Here is a 24,831-nt window from a genome sequence, read left to right as displayed (position 1 = left end):
TCCTAGAACTGTTTCCCCTCTGTCAGTACCAGATATTTCGTTCAAGTTGAATTATCTATTAGAGGAGAGTTTAACAAGCTGTAGAGGAGCAAAGTTCGAGCTAATAGAGAACAGTAAGTTAGAAAGAAGACAGAAGTGAAATATAGGGATAATGATGGTGAAGAACAGAAAGAGATGGACGAATGAATACAGGGAGAAAGATGGGAAGAAGAGGTGGTGGACGTGGAGGAGGGAGAGAGAGGTATTGTAGACTAGAGGAAACGGAGAGCAGAAAGGAAGGTGAGCTATAATGGACAAGTGAAAAAGGAGATGAAGGAAGACATGGAAAGGATGGGGGGGAAAGACTGAGAAATGAGGCAGAGATCAGGTTGGGTCAGAATCATTGAGTTGTGGGAGAGGGAAAGGAAGGTGGTATACATTATAAGACCAAGAGGAGAAAAATACCCTCACTCTTTATTTAATACTAGTAAGAGAGGCCCGTTTCTGAGCAAATGAAATGGGCGCTAGCAAGGTTATCGTCGGCAACACCCCCCCTAACCGGTTCGTTGTTGTGGCATTGCTCCGCCCTCAACGTCATGAAGTTTGACGCGAGGGCGGGGCTCGTAGCAATTTCCCACCCCACCCCCGCCTCCCTGCCTCCCTCCCTGCCAACCCCTTGGTTGTTCTGCCATTGCTCCGTCCTCGAGGGCGGGGCCCGTAGTGATTTCCCACCCCCTCCCCCGCCTACCTCCCTGCCAACCCCTTCGTTGTTCTGCCATAGCTCCGCCCTCGAGGGCGGGGCCCGGAGCGATTTTGGTGGCTTCACCACCACGAACCTTCAAACCTTTTTGAAGGAAGTCAGGGCTTGGCTTCACTGACGTCAGTGTCCTCAGAACGTTGAGGGTGAGTTTTATTATAGTAGATCCTGGTAAGCCATGCCTGCGATGGGTAGTAAGGAGGAATGGGAAAGAATCAACAGGGCTGAAGACGAGAAGAAACACAAAGAAACAATAGAGAAGAGAGGAGATGAGATGAGGAAAGAAACAGTGGGGAAGAAAGCAAGCTCAGGTGAGAGATAGGGAAACTCAGCTCAGGGTAGACTGAAAGACAGGGTCAGGAGGTAGAAAAAGAGTAGAGGAGACAGTTGGGTATGGAAAGGAAGAAAGATTTGATTTGATCTGCATTGTTAACTTATTCCACTTTTTACAGAGTACCATCATGCTTTCCAATAAGGGAAACTCAGCTCAGGGTAGACTGAAAAACAGCAAACTCAACTGAGTTGGGAGATAGAAAAGAGTAGAAGAGACAGTTGTGTAGGGAAAGGAAGAATGATTTGATTTGGTATGCTTTGTTAACTTATTCCACTTTTTGCAGTGCACCATCATACTTTACAATAAAAATATACAAACAATCATCATCATCATAATACAGGTGATTCTAGCTGGCTATCTCACTGTTCATAACTATCTTAAATTATCAAGGTCTGAAAGATATTTCCTGAACATTAGTAAGACTCTCTTTCAAATTTAAGGGTCAGCATACCTAAAGCCCCTTCCCTGGGTAAACATCAATCTGATTAAAAGCAGTGGTAGCAATTTTATTTTATTTTTTTTATTTATAACTTTTATAATTATAATCAATCAAAGCTTGTTTTGAAAAGCAATACATTTCACATATAGTTTAGTCAGGAATACAATATTATTAAAGCAACAGTTTCGAAATTTTTCGCTGAAGTCCACATATTTGGAGCAAGATATTAAGAAATGGAATATATATTAGGCAAAAATTTCAAGATTAAAGCAAACAAAAAGCTAACAGGTAACATTGCTCAATGTTAAATTTCTCAATTAAAGGGAGAATAACATTTTAAGCACCCTTATTTTGCCTTGATGCTAGAAACACTGTTAACTGAGCTGGGACAAAGAAAACATATTTATTCGATTGGTATCTCACTATGCATTTACACGGATATCTCAAGTAAAATGTAGCACCCAGCTGTATGACCCCTGCTTTCATTAGAAGAAATTGTTTTCGACGCTTTTGCGTTTCTCTAGAGATATCAGGGAATAATTGTATCTTTTGACCAAGAAACAATTTGTCTTTGTTTTTAAAGTACATAGTTATTAACCAGGACTTATCTGGTGTTAATGCAACTGTTGCAATTAGGGTAGTTGAGGTAACAGCTTCAAGATCTGTATTTTCAAGTAAATCTGTGACATTCAAAACTTGTTCTTCTTGTTCTGGTTTCTTCTGATCCGCCTGCTCTCTTAATGGTAGGTAATAAACCTGGGTGAAAGGAGGAATAATTTCTTCCTTAACACCAAAGATCCCAATTAAGTACTTTTTAAACATTTCCCTAGGAGATTTAGTAAGTTGCTTTGGAAAATTTAGGAAGCGAAGATTATTACTTCTAACAGAGTTCTCAAGAAATTCAGTTTTTCTTCTTAAAGAAATCAAATCTTTTACCATAATCTTCTGTTGGGTCTGCATTTTTTTCATTTCCAAATCATTTTTAAGTTCTAATTGATCCTGTTTTTCGATTTTTAAATCCAAAGATTTTATATTTTGTACTTGTGTTATCATTTCTTGATTTAATTTCTGAATTTGAGGTGATAGAGATTTCCCTAGGTCCACTATTAGAGTCCATAAGGAATCTAGGGTAACTTCAGATGGTTTTTTTGTTTCAAAAGAAAAATGCAAAGGTGGTACCTCTTTCTCAATCGTTGTCCCCTGGCTCGTGATAGCAGCGTCTCCCACCTTTGTTGTATCTGGTGTTGTCGTTCCCATCAAGGCTTCCAGATTACCAGCAGGCTGATTTAACTCCTCCTGGCTCCGTTCATTCACACCACACTTAGGAGGGACGCTCGGAGTCACCTCTGCTGGTGTACTGCTGCTCACAGGTTGAGGGGGTGGTTCCCTTGTGTCGGGGCTGAGCGTCAGCATTAGCCCTAGAGACGCTTCAGTGCCTCCATTCGCACCAGAGCATGTCAATGAGCCACCTTCCGACATTGCTAACACTGGAGTAGATAGATTTACAGCAGTCTGCAACAATGTGCAAATATCCTGTGAAGAAGGAGCCTGACGGGAGGGGGCATTGGATGCTGATTTACCCCGTCTCTTCGGCATCTCAGTAAGTCAAATCTTTCAGAGAGCTGTAAGAGAAAATGCTTCCTGCTAGCAGTTTTGCTCAGCGGCCATCTTGCCGTGGTAGCAATTTTAAATAGCCCTGCTGGAAACAGCGTAACTTCTGCGGCGGCTTACACAATAGTCAATCCAGGTCTAACAGGGTAAAACAGATTTTATGCCACTTATCCCAGGAATAAACAGTGGATTTTCCAAAGCCCATCTTAATAATGGCTTATGGATTTTTCTTTTAGGAACGTGCCCAAACCTTTTTTTAAAACCCTACTAAGCTAAATGCGTTTACCATATTCTCTGGCAACAAATTCCAAAGTTTAATTACATGTTGATTGAAGAAATATTTTCTCCAATTTGTTTTAAATTTAGTACTTAGTAGCTTCATTGCATGCCCCCTAGTCCTTGTATTTTTGAAAAGAGTAAATATAGGATTTATGTCTAGCTATTCCACTCCACTCAGTATTTTGTAGACCTCTATCATATCTCCACTCTGCTAACTCTTCTCCAAGCTGAAGAGCCCTAACCTCTTTAGCCTTTCATCATAACGAAGTTGTCTCATCACCTTTATCATTTTTGTCACCTTTCTCTTAACCTTTTCTAACTCTGCTATATCTTTTTTGAGATGCGGTGAGCAGAATTGCACACAATATTCGAGATGTGGTTGCATCATGGAGGTATACAAAGGCATTATAATATTCTCAGTTTTGTTCTCCATTCCTTCCCTAATAATTCCTAACATTCTATTTGCTTTCTTAGCTGACGCTACACACTGAGCAGAGGGTTTCAAAGTATCATCAACAATGACACCTAGATTCTTTTCCTGGTCGGTGACTCCTAATGCATCACTTTAGATATAGTTTGGGTTCCTCTTTCATAAATGCATCACTTTGCATGCACTCACATTAAATATCATTGTTTAACTGATTTGCTAAATATCCTGGAGTACCTCTATGGATACAAACAAGTTATTTTAAAAGGTACCCTTGCCTCTCCTGGGAGCCAGCGTAAATTCATCAGACAAGGTGTTGACTGGGTCCTGGCTTTCTATGCCCATAATGCAGCCTCTTCACACTGGGTTGTGGGAGTCCAATACAGATTGAATTACAATAAACAGTTAGCTTAACACGAAGACCATAGTGATATTTGCTAAGTTTGTATAACCAAAATCATTAAGCAATTTGTAGGTCATTTGCAGCCCAAGAAAGCAACAGCAGTGAACAGACACAGGTATACAAGAAGGAAAAATAAACAGATCAATAAAAGAAAAACTGGTCCATCTAGCCCAGTATCCTGCTTCCAGCAGTTACCAATCCACGTCACACGTACCTGGCAGAAACCAAATTAGTAGCACCATTCCATGCTACCAATCCCAGGGCAAGTAGTGGCTTCCCCCACATCCATCTCAGACTATGGACTTTTCCTCCAGGAACTTGTCCAAACCTTTTTTAAACTTTGAGGTTGATTGTGAGCCCTTGGGCGTAGGCCGATTCCTAGGACAGACCTAGGCCGAGGCCAGGATAGACCAAAGTCATGCTATACAGTAACAATGGGCTACGAAGTCCAGCACACTCGGGGAGACCAGCGAGCACCACCAGAAAGGGAAAAAGACCACTCATATAGGTCGCAAGATCGAACTGGAACCCACACGTACAGAGTCCAAGCGTACGGGCCGCAAGGCCGAACTGGAACCCACACGTACAAAGTCCAAGCGTATGGGCCACAAGGCCGAACTGGAACCCAATCACACACAAGGGAAGGGAAAAGAACAGAGAGAAATCTTGGAAGGGACTGGCACATGGGCCGCGCACACAGCTCCACACACAGACACCAATGAAAGGTCATCAGACCAAACACACAGATACAGCAGGTAAAGAGTTAAAGCAGACTACGAGAGAGACTGCTTCTGGGTACACAGGTCAGATGAGGAGCAGTGCTCACAAGAGCCAAGCAACAGATATAGCAGGTAAAGGATTTAAGCAGACTAGAGAGAGAGAGATGCTTCTAGGTACACAGGTCAGATGAGAAGCAGTTCTCACAAGAACCAAGCACCAGATACAGCAGGTAAAGGATTAATAGGGAAATCCAAACAAAGGAAGTAAGCTCTTACCACAGACTCAGCCAGAATACACAGCAGGGAAGGGAAAGGCAAGGCATACAGTGAAGCAACGGACACAGCGAAGCTGAGCACAGTTGCACAGCAGCAAGTAATGAGAGAAGAAGCTGGCTACTACAGACTCACAGAATAAAAACAGACAAGGGAAATAATGGCAACCAAACAACAGAGAATTCACCCTGTGCCTCACGCACAGACTAAGCGGAAACAAGGTAAGCTCACAGCTGAAGGAGATAACGCTACAGCGTCCTATGCAGGCAGAGGTATATTTAAATAGGGTCTGGCATCTGACGTCAGCTGCCTGAGACGTCAGCCCAATCCCTGACATGGCCAGTCTTTGAGTGAAAAAATATTTCCTCCTATTTGTTTTTAAATTATTTCCATGTAATTTCATTGAGTGTCCCCTGGTCTTTGTACTTTTTGAATGAGTGAAAAATCGATTCACCTCCACCCATTCCACACCACTCAGGATTTTGTAGACCTCAATCATATTTTTCCTCCTCCTTCTTTTTTCAAAGCTGAAGAGCCCTAATCTCTTTAGCCTTTCCTGATATGGGAGCAGTTCCATCCCCTCTAGCATTTTGGCCACTCTTCTTTGAACCTTTTCTAATTCTGCTATATCTGTTTTTGAGATATGGCAACCAGAATTGAACAATAACAAAAAAAGCACAACTGGGCCTTCAGGACTGAGATAAGTGTAGTCCTTAATATTCTGAAAGAAACCCTACACAGGCCATGTTTCAGCGTACAAATGCCTGCCTCAGGGGTCTAGCACCAAAGGTTCTTATAAATATAATAATATAGAGTTGGGAAGAACCAAACAGTCAGGGTATATCGCCCAAAGCATAGTCAGTGTCAATGTTGTCGTGCAAAACACTAATGGTCAAAAAAATGCTCCTTTTTCATACTGTAGTCTTTCTCAAAATTGTTCTAGTTCCCCCTTTTGACTGAAAGTGTTTTCACAGTCTGTACATTTAGATGGTCTCTCTTCAGTGTCAGATCCCTCTGATCATGTCTCTGCTATGAAGTCAGGTATGGATTCACTATCCTGACACTCTTCTGGTAGGCTGCACACAGTTAGCACCATAGCTATACGATTTGCATAGGCCTTTAACTTATTTACATGAAAGGTACACTGCTTTCTGTCTTGAGAGTCCATAGATATAGCATAGTTTCTATCATTCAGGCGCCTTAGGACCTTGTAAGGTCCCGACGATTAGCTTGAAGTTTATTCTGACAAACTAGGACTAAAACTCATAAAACTCTCTGTTTCAGGCCTTACAATCATACCAGGTCTTTTGCTTAGTCTGGGCTGCCTGCAAGTTGTCTCTGACAAAGCCCACAAGTTCTTCTAATCGCTGCCACATATTAACTACATATTCAATTACAGAGGTGTCAGAAGTATCAACTTTCCCCTCTCAATGTTCTCTTATTAGGTCAAGGGGCCCTCTCACCCTCCGGTCATAAAGCAACTCAAATGGGGAGAACCCTGTAGATTCCTGAGGTACTTCTCTGTATGCAAAAAGTAGGTAGGGTAAGTATTTTTCCCAGTTTCAGTCTCCTGTCTCTACAAAAGTCTTCAACATATGCTTTAATGTACCATTAAATCTCTTCACCAACCCATTAGTTTCAGGATGATATGGTGTGGTATACACATATTTCACTCCTCAGTGTGCCCACAGATTCTGGATCAACTCAGACATAAATTGTGTCCCTTGGTCTGAGAGAATTTCTCATGGATATCCTATCTTGGAAAATATTTCTAGCAGGGCAGTGGCAATTTACTCTGATTCTGTGGAGGATAAGGCTACCGCTTCAGGATATCTGATAGCAAAGTCCACCACTGTCAATATATACCTTTTCCCAGCCTGGCTAGGGACAGCTATCTTGCCAGGTACTTTTGGGATCTTGCTAAGTACTTGTGACCTGGATTGACCACTTTTGGAAACAGGATGCTGGGGTTGATGGACCTTTGGTCTGTCCCAGTATGGCAATACTCATGTACTTATAAGCTAGAGGCTCCACTATATCCACAGCTATTCTCTCAAAGGGCTCACTGACAATGGGTAAAGGTTTCAGGGGAGCTCAGGGGTGATCTTGGGTCTTACTCATTCTTTGGCACGCATCAAAGGTTCGACAATAGTCAGCTATAGCTTGAGATACTCCTGGCCAATAGAAGTTCTAGGTCAATCTAGTGTGTGTGTGTCACCCCCTGATGTCCTGCTAATGGAATGTCTTGTGCAAGCTGTAAGAGTTGTTCTCTGTATGCCCTGGCACTATAAGCTGCTTGCCTACTGTCCAGGGCCTATTAGGATCAACAGGATCAGTCTCTCTGTACAGCAAGCCCCCTTTCCATAGAATATGATCTTTACCAGTCTAATTGGTTGGCTAACCAGCCCTCTGCCTCAGGGTTTCCAGGTCAGGGTCAGAGCGCTGTGCTTACTGAAAAGATGTCTCTGTCCTATATCAGTATCCATATCTGAAAGGTCTCTGCTGGTGACTCTGACAAATCAGGGTCATCAGTCTGATCAATAGATGTGTCAGTTAAGTTAGGCTGTTCCATACTCACAGCCCTGGTCACCTCAGGAACCAGTGCTGGTGGAAGCACTGAAGTGCCTCCTTCTGTCGTTTGGTCAGCTGGTCCCACCTGGACTGGCTCAGGATCTGGAACTGGAGAGGTGATCTCTGCTGATTCTGCTTGTTGGGCCGCCTGGGCTTGACTATGGGTCACCATAACGATCAATGGTAATGTTCATTGGACCCATGTTGGTCCCACACTGCACTGGTACTGGTATGTTTTTCATTATGCCTACTTCTCTATATCCAGGCTTGGTACCCCAATCCAGGAATACTCGAGCAATGGGTACAGTCTCTCTGGATCCATTGGCTAGCACTACCTCTGCAGTGCGCCCTGGTAGAATAGTATCTTCTGGCACTAGCTCTGGTCATAATAAAGCCATGCTAGAGCCAGTGTCCACAAGCCCAGCCACCTGGGTCTGGTTCACAGTTACTGGAGTGCTGTAGTGTTGTGGAAATCCATCTGCTTCCTTGCTTGATGAATGGCCAGTAACTTTTTGTGATGCAGCAACTGTGAAGGTCTCTTTCATGGTACTGGAGCCACCCATGAAAGCCACCAGCCTTGGTACAGGAACTGGAATTCTCTTTAGTGCAGGCTTGGGATTATCTGGGCAATCCGCTTTGAAATGTCCTGTGTGCCCACACTGATAACAAGAGCACTCATGCCTAAAGTCTTTAGGTGTTTTGGGGAACACTGGAGGGTTTGCTGACAGTCTATGAGGTTGCAGGGATATTTGGCTTAGGGCCCTGGCTGCCTTTAGATCCCGGCTGCTGCAGATAAGGACAGCTTCTCTTTGCCAACCAGGGAACAGTTAGTCATAAAGATGTCAGCCAACTCAGCCGCTTTCTCTGGAGTTTGGGGCTGGTGATCTTGGACATGTTCCCCTCTGGACGACAACACTGCAGAAACTGCTCCAGGACCATCAGATTTTGGCAGTCCTCCAGGGTTTTAACTTCAGCTCCACTGAGGTACCGCTGATGCTGGTATCTTAGCTGGATCACAAACTCGCTGTATCATCCACCCCCTTTTGCAAAGTTCGGGACTTTAGTCTGTAGGTCTCAGGGGTAATAGCATAATAGTTCAACAATGCTTTGCACACCTCCTCAAAATGGGAGCACGTCTCCATAGACAGTCCTTGGAATGCTTCAAGTGCTCTACCAGAGAGCTTTCTTCCCAGATAGCACACCTAGGAATCTCATTGAGGCGGCAAATGTTTTCAAAGGCAGTTAGATATCCATGTATGTCACCTCTGGAATCATCAAAGTATGAAAACAAGTTGGGCCCAATCCAGGCTATGGATCCTGCCTCGGGCCTTGGTGCAGGGGTTGGGCTGGAGCTTTGGATGTGAGCCATTTCCATATCCATCTTTAATTTCTGCAGCTGGAAATCCCGCTCCTCATGCTGCTGTTCCCGCTCTTCTCGCTGCTGTCGCTCTTCCTATTCCTCTCACCGCTACTGGTGTTGGTCTAGCCACTGTTGCTCTAGCATGTAGATCTACTGGATTTCATCTGGTGTGGAACCTGGCCCTGTCAACACACAGGCTGTTATCCACAAGGAGTCTTGTCTTCCCTCAGGAGAACTCTACGCAGGCTGGTCCTGCAACTCCTCGCTGAGGCCTTCCGGTTGCTCTTGTGTTAGACCAGGCATCTCCAATGTCTGCTGGCCGCTGCCAGTTTCTATCAGCACACTGCTAATCTTCTAACACTACCATTAAAAAAACCTGAACAGGAAAGAGACCCTGTTACTGCTGCACTTGTTCACTGTGCTCTGTGTCTGGAGGTTACAGAAAAAAAAGACTCTGAACCACTCAGTAGATGGTGACCCTCACTCACACGCTGAGTCTGACAATACCACAGCTGCCACAAAAAAAGAATAAGGTCTGTCATGAAATGCCTATCCACCCACCTAGGGTTACCCCGCAGCCACTTACAGGGTCTAACCCCAGCACAGCTCAGGTCTGTCTGCACCTGCCGCTTGTGCTCTACACTAGCACCCTCCTCCCACTGACTGGGTCACAACCGCCTCTGAGCGAGTCTCCCGCTCTCCAATTATCCCTAGTGATTTCTAGGTTATTGGACCCACACTCCCAGTGGTCCCATAATTCCCAGAAAGCACTCACAGACCCAACACACAAACCACCTGGATTCTTTGTCAGGCCTGACAGGCAAAGTCAACAAACTAAGCAGGTTTATTGTCACACTGGAGCAATGGACAAAAAAAAGTACAATCAGCAAACAATAACAGGTAACTGAATTATGGATCAATTATAACGCTAGCTAAATATTTGCTTACTTCCTAGAAAGTACCTGGGAAGATAGGGCATATAATTCACCAAGCCTCAGCAAAGAGATCTGTCTCTCTCTTCTCCCGGACTAAGACTGAAGCAACAACCAGCAACAACTGCTAAGTAATTTCAAACTCCAGGCCAATCAGAGCCCAGTCAACAAGTTTTAAAAGTATACTGCTCACAGTACTGTAGATTCACTTCTTCACTAAGTGAAACTAAAAGAGGGCATGCACTTTTCTGTAACAGCTTTAACATAAACATGCACCACCTGCTGGCCAAACTAGAGAAATGCATTTCAAGAGTTAACAAAGGCAATTTTATAGGTTTAAAACGCACTGTTCTAGCACATCGACTTAACCAGTCATTTGCTAACCAGCACTGAAAAACCCAAATATTCAATGCTGGTTGCCAGAAATGGCTGGCATTGAATATCTGGGTTGAACGCAAGCAGTGGGCAGTCAAAGTGCAGCCTGTTGCTGGCTGAATATTAGGAAGATACTAAATGATGGCAGATAAAGACCTACATGGTCCATCCAGTCTGCCCAATAGTCACATTCATTATCAAATACGTTGCTTTTAAAAAATAGATACTCACAGCATATTCAACTATTCACCTTCACAGCCCTCTGTTTCCTCCCAATCCCAATAGCCTCTCCTTGTTTTTTGAATGGTATTCACTATTCATCCAATGAGTTACCAGAGATTTTGACTACAATCCCATGGAAATCCCACAGCAACTTCTTCCATACTCATGGGAATCCTGTGGGTTCTGTGGGATTCCCACAATCACTGCAGACAAAAGTAGAGGGTGACCAAAGACGAATTATCACCACTGGAGATATAGTCCAACAGTCTTTACTGATGCAAATATGGAAAGGACCCGACACGGTCCGTGTTTCAGCGCATGTAAGCGCCTACATCAGGGGTCAAGTAATAAACTCTATGAGTCAAAAGATAAATAATTAAAACATATATAATACAGTTCAAAAATACAATATGATTAAAAACGTGACAAAATAAAAAGCAACCAATTGGTAACATATACATAAATTAAATATATATTGAAAATTGTATATAAAATGTATATAAATATGTGCATGTATAATAATAATGTGTCATATTTATGCAGAAACAATGTTGTAAAAAACTCAAATATAAAAATTCAATAAATATAAAACAAGCATATTTGCTAGTATACTACTAAATGTATAAAGAAACATGCTAATAGCTGAGAATAAAGTAACGGAACGATTCAACGAAATATGGATAAATGTTAATAGTGAACTTGGAAACTACAAAACAAAAAAATCATTGTTTGAAGCCTTGTAGAATAATCCTTTTTAAGAATGTTTTTTTAAAAAAACAAAAAAGGAATTGCAATATTAAGATTGCTGTCAGATGAAACTTTGAGAAAGTATTGCACTATAAGAGTGCAAACTGAGAGCAAACATAAACAATATAAAATTTATGTAGAAACTAGCCATAGCTCAATCATCAACTTAAAGGCACCAAAACTCTGTATAATTAAAACTGAGTGATCGATGCTGTGTCTTAAAAAATATATACCGAAAAAACTCATGGCGGTAGAAGTCATTTGAAATTGGCAACAAGAACGGTCCAACCATTTCTCTTACCTGGATGGAGGCGCAGGTATTTTGCTCTGCGCATATACAAAGAGCAGAGTGTCAATGTATCTAAGCACTGAACGCTGTAGGGATGCAAAACATTTAAAAGCAAGCTTATAAAAACTGTGCTGGATTATTTATATATAAACTGAGTGTTAAAAAGCCTCTAGTTCAAGAGAATATGGATTAATGCTGAAAGCGTATATGTAATATTAGAAAGTGTTGTTCAGAGAAAGTGCGCCAAAAGTGCTTGGTAAGGAACGCCAACATCAGAGTAAAGGAAAAAGAACTTATCTAGTGAACCAAAACTGGCAAAGACTGTAGAAACAAAACTCGCAAAGGAGGAAGTGACACCAGTATCACCTGGTTTACAGGCCGTACATTACATATGTATGAGCTGCTAATGAATTATGCATTAACTGGCTTCCTGTGAGACCCGTGTTGAAGATGAGAAGTGTACGTCACATGGAATCTATTTCTGCTGAAAATGAAAGATTGTATAAAGATGATATGTATAAATGTGTGAGAAGGACAAATGTCATGAATCAAACAGATAAAAATATAAAATAATAAATAATGGCTATATAAATAACGATACTCAAAAAAAATGTTATATATATATATATATATATATATATATATATATATATATATATATATAAGGTGTCCAAATTATCTTCTGTAAACACGTAGACAAGAGGTCACCTAACATATAGACAGTGCCAAAACTAATTGTGGATATGGAACATAGATTGTATGTAAAGGTTAAAAAGTCTTTGATGTACATTAGATCAACATCTGATAATATGAAAAATATCACTGATGCAAAACTGTAATGATACATAAGCAAACACATATGAGCAGATAACCCAAAATTATAAAACATATCAATTCAAAAATGTGCCCCATATGCTAATATCAAAAATAAACAATAAATAATAAAAATGAAAAATAGAAGATGAAAATTTGAACTTTAAAAAAATGTTATAAAATTTTTTTTAACAAACCCACAGGTACATATTTGAAATTGCATCTAATAGTATGTAGAGAGCATCGGAGGTCTGCACTGGAGTGCACGTCTCAAAGCAAATGGTAGTTAGAAACTGTAGTCATCTAGTGCAGTACCTATATGAAGAAATATAATCCGCCTCTATAGTGAGCATTATATCAATGTATGAAACTATAGTGGGATAGTTATCATAATAATGCTGGCCCGAGAATCAATATATAGATGACCATCATGTGGCGGTGATCTGTGTTTTGGAGAATGCATATGACTAGATGCATATGTAAAGAGTTTTTATCATCAAAAAAGTATAGTAAAATATGGATCATAAAAGATGAAACAATTGTTATGATCAACCGACAGTTATTAATGCAGAATATAAATTGGCTCCATGTGTAGATGTTTATCTAGAACAATGAATATATAGAAAAGATTACATGCATTAATAATAGAAAGTGAACAAAAAGTAAATTAAAAAATAATAAATAATAAATAAACCTATTGCATAATGAGGATTATATTGTTGGATTAATCTAGAGGGGTATCTTTATAAAAACTGAAAGTTGGACTGATTAACTGTACATACAATATATTTAAAATTCTTTTAACAAAAGATCATGTGGATATGGATACCATAAACCTAGCTCTTAAAATCAATAGAAGGTTAAAGAAAGTGTACCGATTCTAAAGCTACATTTAATCCCTGTGGGCTCAATGAATTTAATTCAAAAATAACTTTGTTCCTCTCTAAGTAACTGGGTGTCAAAATCGCTACCTCTCCGTGATCTTTTTAGAACTTTGAACACCAAGAATTTTAAATCAGCAATCATATGATTCTTATCCTTCCAATGTTGCACTAAAGGTGCACTCACAACTAGACGGCAGATACAGCTTCTGTGTTCAGTGATTCATGTTTTGATCGCTCGCAATCCCCATTCCCATGCAGCTCTCTAACTTACACACATAGATTGTAAAATACACTAAAATGCACACAAACTTAAATTATAGGTTGGACATTTAACCTGCTCCAGGACAGGGGTAAATGTTCACACTTGCAAGGAAGGTAGGATTTCTGCCACTTATGCTAGTATTTTATAAAGAAAAGTGGGCTCCTACCTATCTTTATGAAATTGACTTAAAATAGGAGCCTGAAAACGGGCTTATACTAGGTGCCTCCTTATGAAATTACCCTTCACATGTGACGCCTAAGTAGTGAAAGTCTTCTTGCATATGGAAAATATTTGACTTGGTCATGGTCTTCAGTTGGCATGTTTTATGAAGAGTGCTTGAAATCCACATGCATGTAACATTTTCTAAAGAGCAAGGTAGTTCAGTTAAGTAAGGGAACGATGGTTGCAGCCACAGCTAAGGGTCATAGTTCTTCCGTGTTAATCCTGCTATTGTAAGACAACAAGAAACACTTTTTCTGCATTTTCTTTGAGGTGGGGTTTGGGTGGGGGCAGGCAGTAGTTTTTCTCAGAGCAGTTTCCTAAACACCTGTATAGTCAACCAGTGCAGCTGGTTCCTTTATTTTACACTGGATGTCAACACTAAAACAATTTTCTGGATTTAAGCTGTCACTTATAGGACATTGGTTAAATCAAGGACAAGATTATATTTCTTTGTTTGCAGAACAGTGATCCAGAGCACCTCAGCTCATCCTGGGCTGGTGCAAGTATATTAGATACTTAGACAAATTTTCAATTTTGCACCCAACTGCCCTTCAGTCAACATCAAACCCCTCTCTCCATGAAATATTAATAAACTCAACAATCATGATTTCTACAACATCAACTTTCCCAGAAAAATCCTGCCACAAAACTGGCATCAAGCTTTATTTTGCATACACTTGCATTATTAATGACAATTCCAAAAGCATTTTTCCAGGTAAATGGGCTTTTTGAAAACTGCCCACACTCTCTGTGGATGAAAGTACCTGCTGATGGTTCTTTGTCTTTACATGACTATCAGAACCTAGGGTTTTGCTTAAATGCAGCTGCTCTTTATCACTCCCAGAGGCTGCCACACTAGGTAAGTGCCTAGTTCACCTAAAGATTAAGCCAACCATGCTAGGAGGACTTGTTTTGGACTTTGAGGCTAGCTTCAGATTTAGAAGCATCTTAGCTTAATGCCTCACCCTCTAAGTCACTTGAGCTCACTATAATCCTGTTTTTACTGTAAGCTCCTCATGGAAGGAGCACAGTACATACCATTGCTGGAAGGAAAAGTGTTGTGTGTGTACCTGATGCAAAACAGAAAATGAAAAGTGAAGTTTAATGTGCTTATTAAAAATCACCAATAATATATCAATTTTTAATTTTTTACTTGAGACATGGCCTTTTAGAAGTTCCGACAGTTTGGCATTCAGAAAACCTTACAGCAGTGTAGTGAAATATATATCTATCTCATATCATGCAAACATTGCAGATATGACACTTTTACTTTCAGGCAATGATACATATTCATTATCCAGTACAGCAAACGTGCAATAAATATGCTCTCATTTTTACACTGATGTGACATTTTTATAGTGGTATCTCTTTATACTGGGACCTATTAAATGTGTTTCCTATTATAAGCATTTATCATAGCAGAGTTTGACCAATAAACTACTTCCTCTTTTTAAGAATTGCCTTTTGGTATAAGGTGTCTATTTCTGTTATTAAAGGGCAACTGTAATATTAACACTTTACTTTCCTGATCAGAGTTTGTTTTTTTTCCTCATGTTTTGGCAGATGTGAAAAGCTGGCTGGTGATGTTTGGGTTTCAGCTCAGCAATATCATTCCAGGTTTCCCAAGATCCAAGTCGTACTTTGTACCACCGCCTTATGAACTGATAGAGAGTCAGGAATGTGAAAACGGACAGGTAAGCTCACATCCTTTTAGGGTCTGTTATTGTATGCATTAAAGCCTTTTACTGAAACAAAAAATACTATAGCTGTCAGCACTGCATTTTACAATGGGGCTGATTCTTAGCATGGTCTGTTTGCATATTACCAGCATGGATTATTATTGCAATTACAGGGCCATTAGCTTCTCAAGGATATATCCTTGAGCACAATGGTGCAGGGAAATTCTGACGCATCTTACCATCTGTTTTGCTTACAGTACAAAAACACAGTTCATCTGCTGTTCCATTTAGAAATAATTTGATCAATGACATACCTTCCCGTCTGTGTGGCTTAAACTGCCCCACCATAATCTCCGTTTTTTGTTACTGCCCTTGGTCAATTCTAGTCTTTTATCCGGTCGGGTCCCTCACCAATGGAAGCTTGCCCTGCTTAGACCAATCTTGAAAATCCTTTCTTACACTCATCTCTTCCTAATAATTACTGTCCTGTGTCCAACTTGTTAAGGATTGCTTAAAAGGTGGTGTTTATACAATTGCAGCAATACATTGACCAGGTTCATGCCCTTCACCCACGACAGTCTAGCTTCAGGGCAGGCTGTAGCACAGAGACCATTCTGAGTGAAGTCCACTAATTTTGGATAGGGCCTCATTGCTCTTGCTGTCTTCCTTGACCTTTCGACTGCATTCAACCTTATAAGCCATATTTATTTCTAAATCACCTGTAAACCCTGGGATTGACTAGTATTGCACTAGTTTGGTTTAAATCTTCTCTCACTGATAGAAAATTCCAGGTTATCACGTCCTCCACACCCCTTACCTGTGGTGTTCCCCAGGGATCGATCCTTTTGCCTATACTGTTTAACCTGTTTCTTAGTTCACTAGTCACCCTGATACAAATCTTCTCTATATCATTCCACTTTTATGCTGACAATATCTTGCTACTGAATCACACAGATCCTGACAGTCCCAATCTTGTACCTCTCCAACAATGTCTGCATTCTGTTGCACAGTGGTTCAGTGAACATCATCTAGTTTTAAATCGAGACAAAAGTGTTGCATACTGGCTTGCGGACCATCTACCTTGTCCAAGCACTCCTCTACCTCTGTTCAATACTGCTATTATCCCAGTTGATCATTTTCGTTACTTAGAAATAACCTTGGATTCTCAAATGTCTTTTATACCTCAAATTTCTACACTTTGTAAATTAGGTTTTTTCATCTTAAATCAGTTGTGTTTGATAGGCTCTCTGTTAAATCATGACTCCTTTCATTCAGTAATCCTTGCTCTTTATACAACTAGGTTAGATTATTGGAATATTGTTTATTCAGGTATTTCCTCAATTGCCTTATGGAAATTGCAGATGCTCCAGAACATGGTCATCTGACTTCTTACTTATGCCCGTAAATCAGACCGTGCTTCCCCTTTACTAAAAAGCCATCATTGGCTTCCAGTCGAATATAGGATAAAATTCAAGATTCTGCTTTTGGCTTTCAAAGTCTTATGATCTAGTGTTCCCTCTTCTTTACCTCCTGCCATCATACCTTACTCTCCAGCTTGTGTTCTGTGGTCTTTAAATGATAATCATATGGTACTTCCTGGACCTCGATCAGCTCATCTGGAATCAGACAGACACTGCCTTTTACTTTACAGCTCTGGCACTATGGAATGCTCTTCCCTTGGCAATCCATAGTGATCTGTCACTTAAGAATTTTAAATCTGTTTTGAAAACAGGCCTTTGGCACTTGATAGGTGGGATTCTTCACATCACCCTGAAAAGAACATAGCAACATAGTAGATGATTTCAGATAAAGACATGTACGGTCCATCCAGTCTGCCCAACAAGATACACTCATTACATATGGTATATGATACTTTATATGTATACCTGGTCTTGATTTGTACTTGCCATTTTCAGGACATAAACTATAGAAGTCTGCCCAGTACTCGCTGTGCTTCCCAATTATTGGTGGTGTTCTAAAATGTTTGACGCTAACATTGAAGTCCCTGAAAAGTTCCACTCCATCTCATCCATATCTATTCAGCTATGATCAGGACACAGACCTTAGAAGTCTGCCCAGTACTCGCTGTGCTTCCCAATTATTGGTGTTGCTTCCTAATTACTAAGCTTCTTTGAATCCATTCCTTGTAAACAGGATTCCTTTGTGTTTATCCCACACTTTTTTTTAACTCAGTTACCATTTTCATCTCCACCACCTCCCGCAGAAGGCATTCCAGGTATCTACCACCCTCTCTGTGAAAAAATACTTCCTTACATTATTCCTGAGTCTGCCCCCTTTCAGCCTCAATTCATGTCCTCTAGTTCTACCACCTTCCCATCTGGAAAAGGTTTGTTTGCGGATTAATACCTTTCAAATATTTGAACATCTGTATCATATCACCCCTCTTTCTCCTTTCCTCTAGGGTATACATGTTCACGTCAGTACGTCTCTCCTCATACGTCTTGCAACGCAAATCCCATACTATTTAGGTTGTTTTTCTTTGAACCGTTTCAAGTCTTTTTAAATTCCTAGTAAGATACGGCCTCCAAAACTGAACGTAATACTCCAAGTGGGGTCTCACCGACTTGTAGAGGAGCATCAACACCTCTTTTCTTCTGCTAGTCTATGCAGCTTAGCATCCTTCTAGCCATGACCACCAGCTAGTCGCATTGTTTCATCACATTCAGATCCTCAGACACCATCACCCTAAGGTCCATCTCTTGAGCCGAATGCACCAATCTCTCCCCTCCTATCTGGTATATCTCTTTTGGATTTCTGCACCCCAAGTGCATCAATTTGCACTTCTTTACTGCCAGACCCTTGACCATTCTTCTAATATTTGGAGATCCCTTCTCAAGGTTTCTACTCCCTCCAGGGTATCCACTCTATTGACTATCTTCGTGTCATCCGCAAATATAGTAAACAGAATCGGCCCTAGCACTAAACCCTGAGGCACTCCACTACTCACCTTCCTTTCCTCCAAGAGGATTCCATTTACCACCATCCTCTGTCGCCTGTCGGTCAACCAGTTTCCTATCCACTTCACCATTTTGGTTCCTAAATTCAGTCCTCTCAACTTCTTCATGAGTCTTCTGTGAGGGACCGTATCAACAGCTTTGCTGAAGTCCAAGCAGATTACATATAGCACATGTCGTTCATCCAGTTCTTAGGTCACCCATTCGAAAAAGCCAATAAGATTCGGTTGCAGGATTTTCCTTTGGTAAAGCCATTTTGCCTCGGATCCTGTAACCTGTTGGTTTCTTGAACTTCAGCAGCGACTCCATTATTTTTCCTACCACCAACATGAGGCTTACTGGCCTGTAGTTTCCCACTTCTTTCCTGTCTCCGCTTTTGTGAAGAGGGACCACATCAGCTCGTCTTCAGTCCTGAGGAATATCTCCCATCTCTAAAGATCTATTAAATAAATCCTTAAGAGGTCCCGCCAGGATTTCTTTGAGCTCCCTCAGTATCCTGGGATGTATCCCATCCGGTCGCATAGCTTTGTTCACCTTCAGATTCTCAAGCTGTTTATAAATGCTTTCTTCTGTGAACAGCACAATATCCACTCCATTCCCATATACGCCTTCAGTATGCTTGGATCACTTTCCTATCAAAATTATTGGAGTTCCTTTTCTTTATATGTTTCACTTGCAATTAAAATGAGTTAAGCATATGTATTTTTGGCCTGTAAACCGCTTTACTCTGACAGTTAAATTCAGTATAGTAAGTCAATTCTAAATAAATAATAAGTAAATAAATACATATTCCTTTCTCTCGTTGCCTTCTGTGAGTGATGTCTCTAGCTAATTTTTCATAAACAGCAGTCCAGGTCATAAAATAACTTTAACAACTTGATGACTGGTGTAGTGTTCTATCTGCTGCCAACAACAACAACTATATATGTATATAACTATATATATATATATAAAACCACCTATTGGCCAACTTGCCTGCTTCCATTTCTGTGCATTCTCTCCAAGTCTCTTTCCTGATTATCTTTGTATACCTTTACTTACGGGCCCTTATACTAAGCTGCTATAAGCGCTAATATGCACTTAACTCAGTAAAAATGGCATAATGCAAAACACGCTAAAATGTTCTGCATTAGTTCTGCCATCTGCGCAAACTGTGTACGGTATTTTGGGAGGAATGAGGGGGCAGAGAATGTTCATGGAAGTGCTATTCAGCTAGCACAGTGACATCACTGGTGCACTAACTGGTTGATACATCCATAACATGAGAGCCCTTAGCATTTTTTAAATAGGAGGCCATAAGGGCTCCCGCTTTAATTTTTTTAAATGGCCACAAACTAATGCTAATACTAGCGCACCACCAGAAACTCTACAAATAGAAAAATGCCTGTTTTATGGCCATGCTGGAAACAGGCTTAATGCGGGAAAGGGATTGGGGTGCACTAAACCCATTTACTTAGCTTAGTAAAAGGGTCCCTCAATTTGTAAGAAACAACAGATGTCGTTATTAGGCTGCATCTTTTTTTTTAATGTTTTCTTGAGATTTATTTTCATTTGTATACGTAACACTTACTCAGGATGTGCCTGGGTTTGAGGCCTGACCTGGCAGGAGCACCCTGGGCCAGCTCCATTGGTCCCTTGTGTGTGTGGCACCTGGTGCTCCATCTGAAGTAAAAGCATTTTAGTGGATGAGATTTCCCTCCCTTCTTCCCAGGAAAATTCCAACAAACAGTTCTGTAAAAGTAACTCCCTTAAGATTTTCAAAACCTCTGTGATCTGTGGCCTGGACTATTCTAACAGGTTTCACAAAGCACAGAAATCACCCTGTATTCACTCATTTGGAACCTTAGCCCTCTGGCCAAGTCCTGTAACTTCAGTTGTCCCAGTACAGAAATAAACCCCTCCCCCTCATCTCAAGAACAGATAGAAAGTGAGAGACGGATATTTTTCCTCTATTTTAGTTCCTTTGCAATCCCAGCCCTCTGAGGGCTAAACCCTTTATCTTATCAAATCCAGTCCATACTCCAATTTCTACATTTTCAAGTCCCACACCCCTATCGCAGACCAGCCTGCCGCCTGACACAACTCTCCCACGGCCACCTCACTATTCTTCTCTAGGTATCAGAGTCAGGCATTTGCCTGACCATTAAAACACACAGTTTGTACCTTTTTTTAACATATTCTAATCATTTATTTTTAACAGTTATACTAATTTTTATATATACAATTTGATCACAGCTAGCGATCTCTTTTCACACAGTAAGTTCAGTAATTTGCATATAGCTGTGACCCTTTCCCTATCTCACACACACTGGAATTAGAATAAGGTTGCTAGGGAGAACCATTGTTGCCAGGATTGTGGTTTTGTTTCCGCGAGCGGCTGCGGGAAAATTTCGGCGGCTGCGGGGTGTGGTTTTTTGGGCGGTTTTCCCGTGGCCGCTGTTTGGGTTTGGGTGCTTCTTTTGGTCCAATTTGGTCCAATAGAAGCTTTTCCAGGGCTTCTAGTGGTTCGATGTGGTCCAATAGAAGCTTTCAGGGGCGGGGTTAATGACATCAGGGGCAATGCCGGGGGCGGGGTTAATGACATCAGGGGTGGGGTTAGTGACGTGGGAGGCGGGGGTTGAGTTTGGGCGTTTTTTGGGCGGGTTTAGGGCTGGGAAAATTTTTCCCATCTGGCAACCCTGGGGAGAACAAGAACAGATACATTTCAATGGCAGCCTGTCCTAGCACACAAGCATATCTCATTAAAACTGCTTCACAGAAGTCACAACCCAAGTGCCAGTCTGTTTCTTCAACACACAGACCATATCCTATTGAAAACCCCTTTATAGAAAGGGTTTCATATATGCTGTAGTCATTTATAACAGCATTATAAATAATGGGAGTAATATTCAGCAGTGATAGTCAGTGTTTTAATCGGAGATCCATATTTTTGGAATTTGGATGTGTTAAGTTTCTCTGTCCAAGCAGACTGGCAGAGAGGCTGCCTGGTCGAAACAACATTGAAGAAAGATAAGTTATGCAGCTGCATTTTCTGAATTGATTGCAGTGGGGAAAGATGGTACACAGACGTTGAAACAGGGGGAGCCACAGGTGCCATGGCACCCTCAAAATTTTCCTTCATTGCCTCCATCCCCATGAGTTTTTTATTTGCATACCTCATTTCCCTGGGGCAGCGGACTCTACAATCTACACAAGAAGAAGCATCATGCAGCTAGCCAGTGCTGGGCTTTGAACATCAGCACACGATAAGGCCTCCTTGCTTTCACCCTCCTCCAAACTTCTTGTTTTGGAGGGGACGAAAGCCAGCAGGCTCATAGCCCCACATCGGCTGACTGTAAGATGTAGAATGTAGAGTCACTACTACCCTGGGGGAGTGAAGTAAGCAAATTAACACTTGTTGCAGAGTGGTAGGGAAGGAGAGAAATGCAAAAGTACGGGGAGGGAAAAAGAGACATGCTGGAGACTGGGATGAGAGGAAGGAGAGAAATGTTGGATGGCACAGGTGGGGGGGGGGGGAGAAGGAAGGAGACAAATCCTGGAGACCATGGGGGGGGGGTGGGGAGGGGAGACGTGCTGGACACCCTGGGGGGAGGAGAGAGATGCTGAAGATGGGATGAGAAAGGGAAGGAAGGAGAGAGATGCTGGAGATTATGGGAAGAGAGAGGAAGGAAGGAAGAAGTGAGATGCTGGAGACTGTGGGAGGAGGAGGGAAGGAGAGATTTTTTTTTTAAATGTGGGCACTGGCATGTAATAACCAGGCTCTGGCTGCTCCCAGAATGCATGTGGGCAAGGGCAATATTCAGCCTGCTACCTGATTAACTAACTGGGTAGTGGGCTGAATATCGGGTGGTTATACTCCATCTCCCATAAACAGCAGTGTCCTTCTCCTGAGCCCACCCCACCAAAGATCATTCATCCAAGATAGACCCCCTTCCAAACCCTCCCAAGATCTGGCACTAGTCTTGTGGCCCTAATGATACAGATTAGGACCTTAGTGGTAGTACTGCGAGACTACCACTAGTAGTTGTCACCACCATTTTGAAACCCAGTGCCCACACGAGCAAGAACTACTGCTACTACTACTTCTACTTATTTCTATAGCGCTACTAGACATAAGCAGCGCTGTACACTGGACATGAAGAGACAGTCCCTGCTCGACAGAGCTTACAGTCATACAACATGGCATCGTTCCTGCCCAGACTACACCCTACACCACCAGGGAAGTTTTAATGTAGGCCTGCGGGGGCCTACAGGGCTGCTCTTATTGGGGGAAGCCAGGAGAAGGGTACACCTTTTGTGGGGGGGGGGGGGGGTTGGGGGTATCTGTTATGGGGATGCCTAATCTTGAAGGGGGTTCAGGAGAGGTGTTCTATCTTGGAAGGGGCTGATCTTGGGTAGGGGTTTAGAAGGATATCTGTCTGGGGGGGGGAGGATGAACTTAGGTTGAGGGGCCAGGAGGGGTGATTGGAAGGGATTGGAACCAGGAGTATTGGGGAATAAGAATGGGGGAGGGAATGGCAGCAGCGGTAACCTGAAAGTTGTGCTGGTCCTGGCTGATGTTAAGTGCTAGAACCTGTATAGTTAAGTGGGCCAAGTTAGGATGGCCTTTTGTGTGGTCCTATCTGCCCACTTAGCTAGGTGGGCTCTGGATTGAATATGGTGTGAGACAGTCTATAGGACACTGCCACTTCCCTTTAAGAACACTCCCTCACAGTGTCAGGGCCACTATAAAACCCTAGACTGATTTTTCCATGGTTCTATTTAGGGAAACTCAGATGTCAACAGTTTCAAGTGAGTAAATTTGTATTCCATTTTTTATCTTTCTAGCTAATTACTGGAGTCCAGCAGACTACAGAACGGCATAATCAAGCATTCATGGCACTGGAAGGGCAAATGATAACCAAACGGTTGCATGGTCACACAAGAGAGAAGCCAGGACACTGGTTTGCTACCACAACCCCAATCATTGGGAAAGGAATAATGTTCGGTATCAAGGAAGGAAGAGTTATAACCGGTGTTTCCAGCATTGCCAGTGAAGACAGCCGTAAAATAGCATCCGTGCTTAATGCTGCTTACTACCTAGAAAGAATGCACTTCAATACAGAAGGCAAGGACACCCACTATTTTGTCAAAATTGGTTCAGCTGACAGTGACCTTGTCACACTAGGGATGAGCAGTGGACGTAAAGTATTGGACAGTGGCATAAATGTCACAGTTTCTCAGCCAACCCTCCTCATCAATGGAAGGACTAGATGGTTTACAAATATAAAATTTCAGTATTCTACCTTGCTCCTTAACATACGCTATGGATTAACCGTGGACACGCTGGATGAGGAGAGAGCACGGGTTTTGGACCAGGCTCGGCAGCGAGCCTTAGGAGCAGCCTGGCTCAAGGAGCAGCAGAAAGCACGGGAAGTGAAGGAGGGCAGTCGCCTGTGGACTGAAGGGGAAAGACAGCAGCTTTTGAATACAGGAAGAGTTCAAGGTTACGAGGGATATTACGTACTTCCTGTGGAGCAGTACCCAGAGCTAGCAGACAGTAGCAGCAACATCCAGTTTTTAAGACAGAATGAGATGGGAAAGAGGTAACAAACCAACCTGCTGTCATCCATTGCTGGATGAGTCAGCGGCCACAACTGTTATCTCCTCTCCTAAGGAGATGAAGACCTATGTGGGGCACTAGGCTAAACTGCTTTGGGATAGCTAAGTGGCAAGAAAGCTCACATTTTTTGAGTTGAATGCTACTGTATAAAATGAGAAACCAATCCACACACCCTGAAGTGGACTACAAGCCTAACTGCTAACAAAACAAAATTTCCAAACTAAAAACAAAGAAAGAAAACCACCCCTGCAACATTGCCCACTTGATCTGGGTCTAAAGTAAAGCATAAAAAATAAAGGCCTCATTTTACCTCACTCCACTTACACGTGAGAAACTCTAAGAACTGCAAGAGGGACACTTCAGCGAACCCCCAAATGAAAATCAGTCAGTTTACTTCACGACATAACACCTCCTCCACCCCACCCCAGGTTTTAATTTTAAGCAAAATGGCAGATGGATCTCAGTCAATAAATGAGTGAATTGAAGTGACTGGGGAAGAAATAAACTGCAGAGAAAGCACTGGAAATCTTTATTTAAAAAAAAATATGAGGTTAAAGGAAACTGCTTTTGCACTCAAACCTCCTGCGCTTGTCTGACTTACTAAATATTTATTTGAGGAAAGCAGAGTGTAAAGTTCAGTGAGAATATGGCGGCTCTAATCGGTACAAATAATTTCA

General features: G+C 41.8%; 1 protein-coding gene across 1 annotated transcript in view; it reads left to right on the top strand.

The window, feature by feature from the left end:
* The window catches only part of TENM2 (teneurin transmembrane protein 2), a 1,250,894-nt gene extending 1,226,753 nt beyond the window's left edge, over positions 1-24,141 (top strand). The window contains exons 27-28 of the mRNA XM_030212543.1: positions 15,462-15,592; positions 23,380-24,141. Coding sequence (XP_030068403.1) covers positions 15,462-15,592; positions 23,380-24,141 — 893 coding nt within the window. The remainder of the gene's footprint in view (positions 1-15,461; positions 15,593-23,379) is intronic.
* Positions 24,142-24,831: the final 690 nt, after the last annotated feature.

The sequence above is a fragment of the Microcaecilia unicolor genome, chromosome 8 (genome assembly GCF_901765095.1).
Source record: "Microcaecilia unicolor chromosome 8, aMicUni1.1, whole genome shotgun sequence".
Taxonomy (NCBI): Eukaryota; Metazoa; Chordata; class Amphibia; order Gymnophiona; family Siphonopidae; genus Microcaecilia; species Microcaecilia unicolor.
Note: the sequence above shows the minus strand (reverse complement) of the source record. Positions and strands in the feature narration are given on the sequence as shown.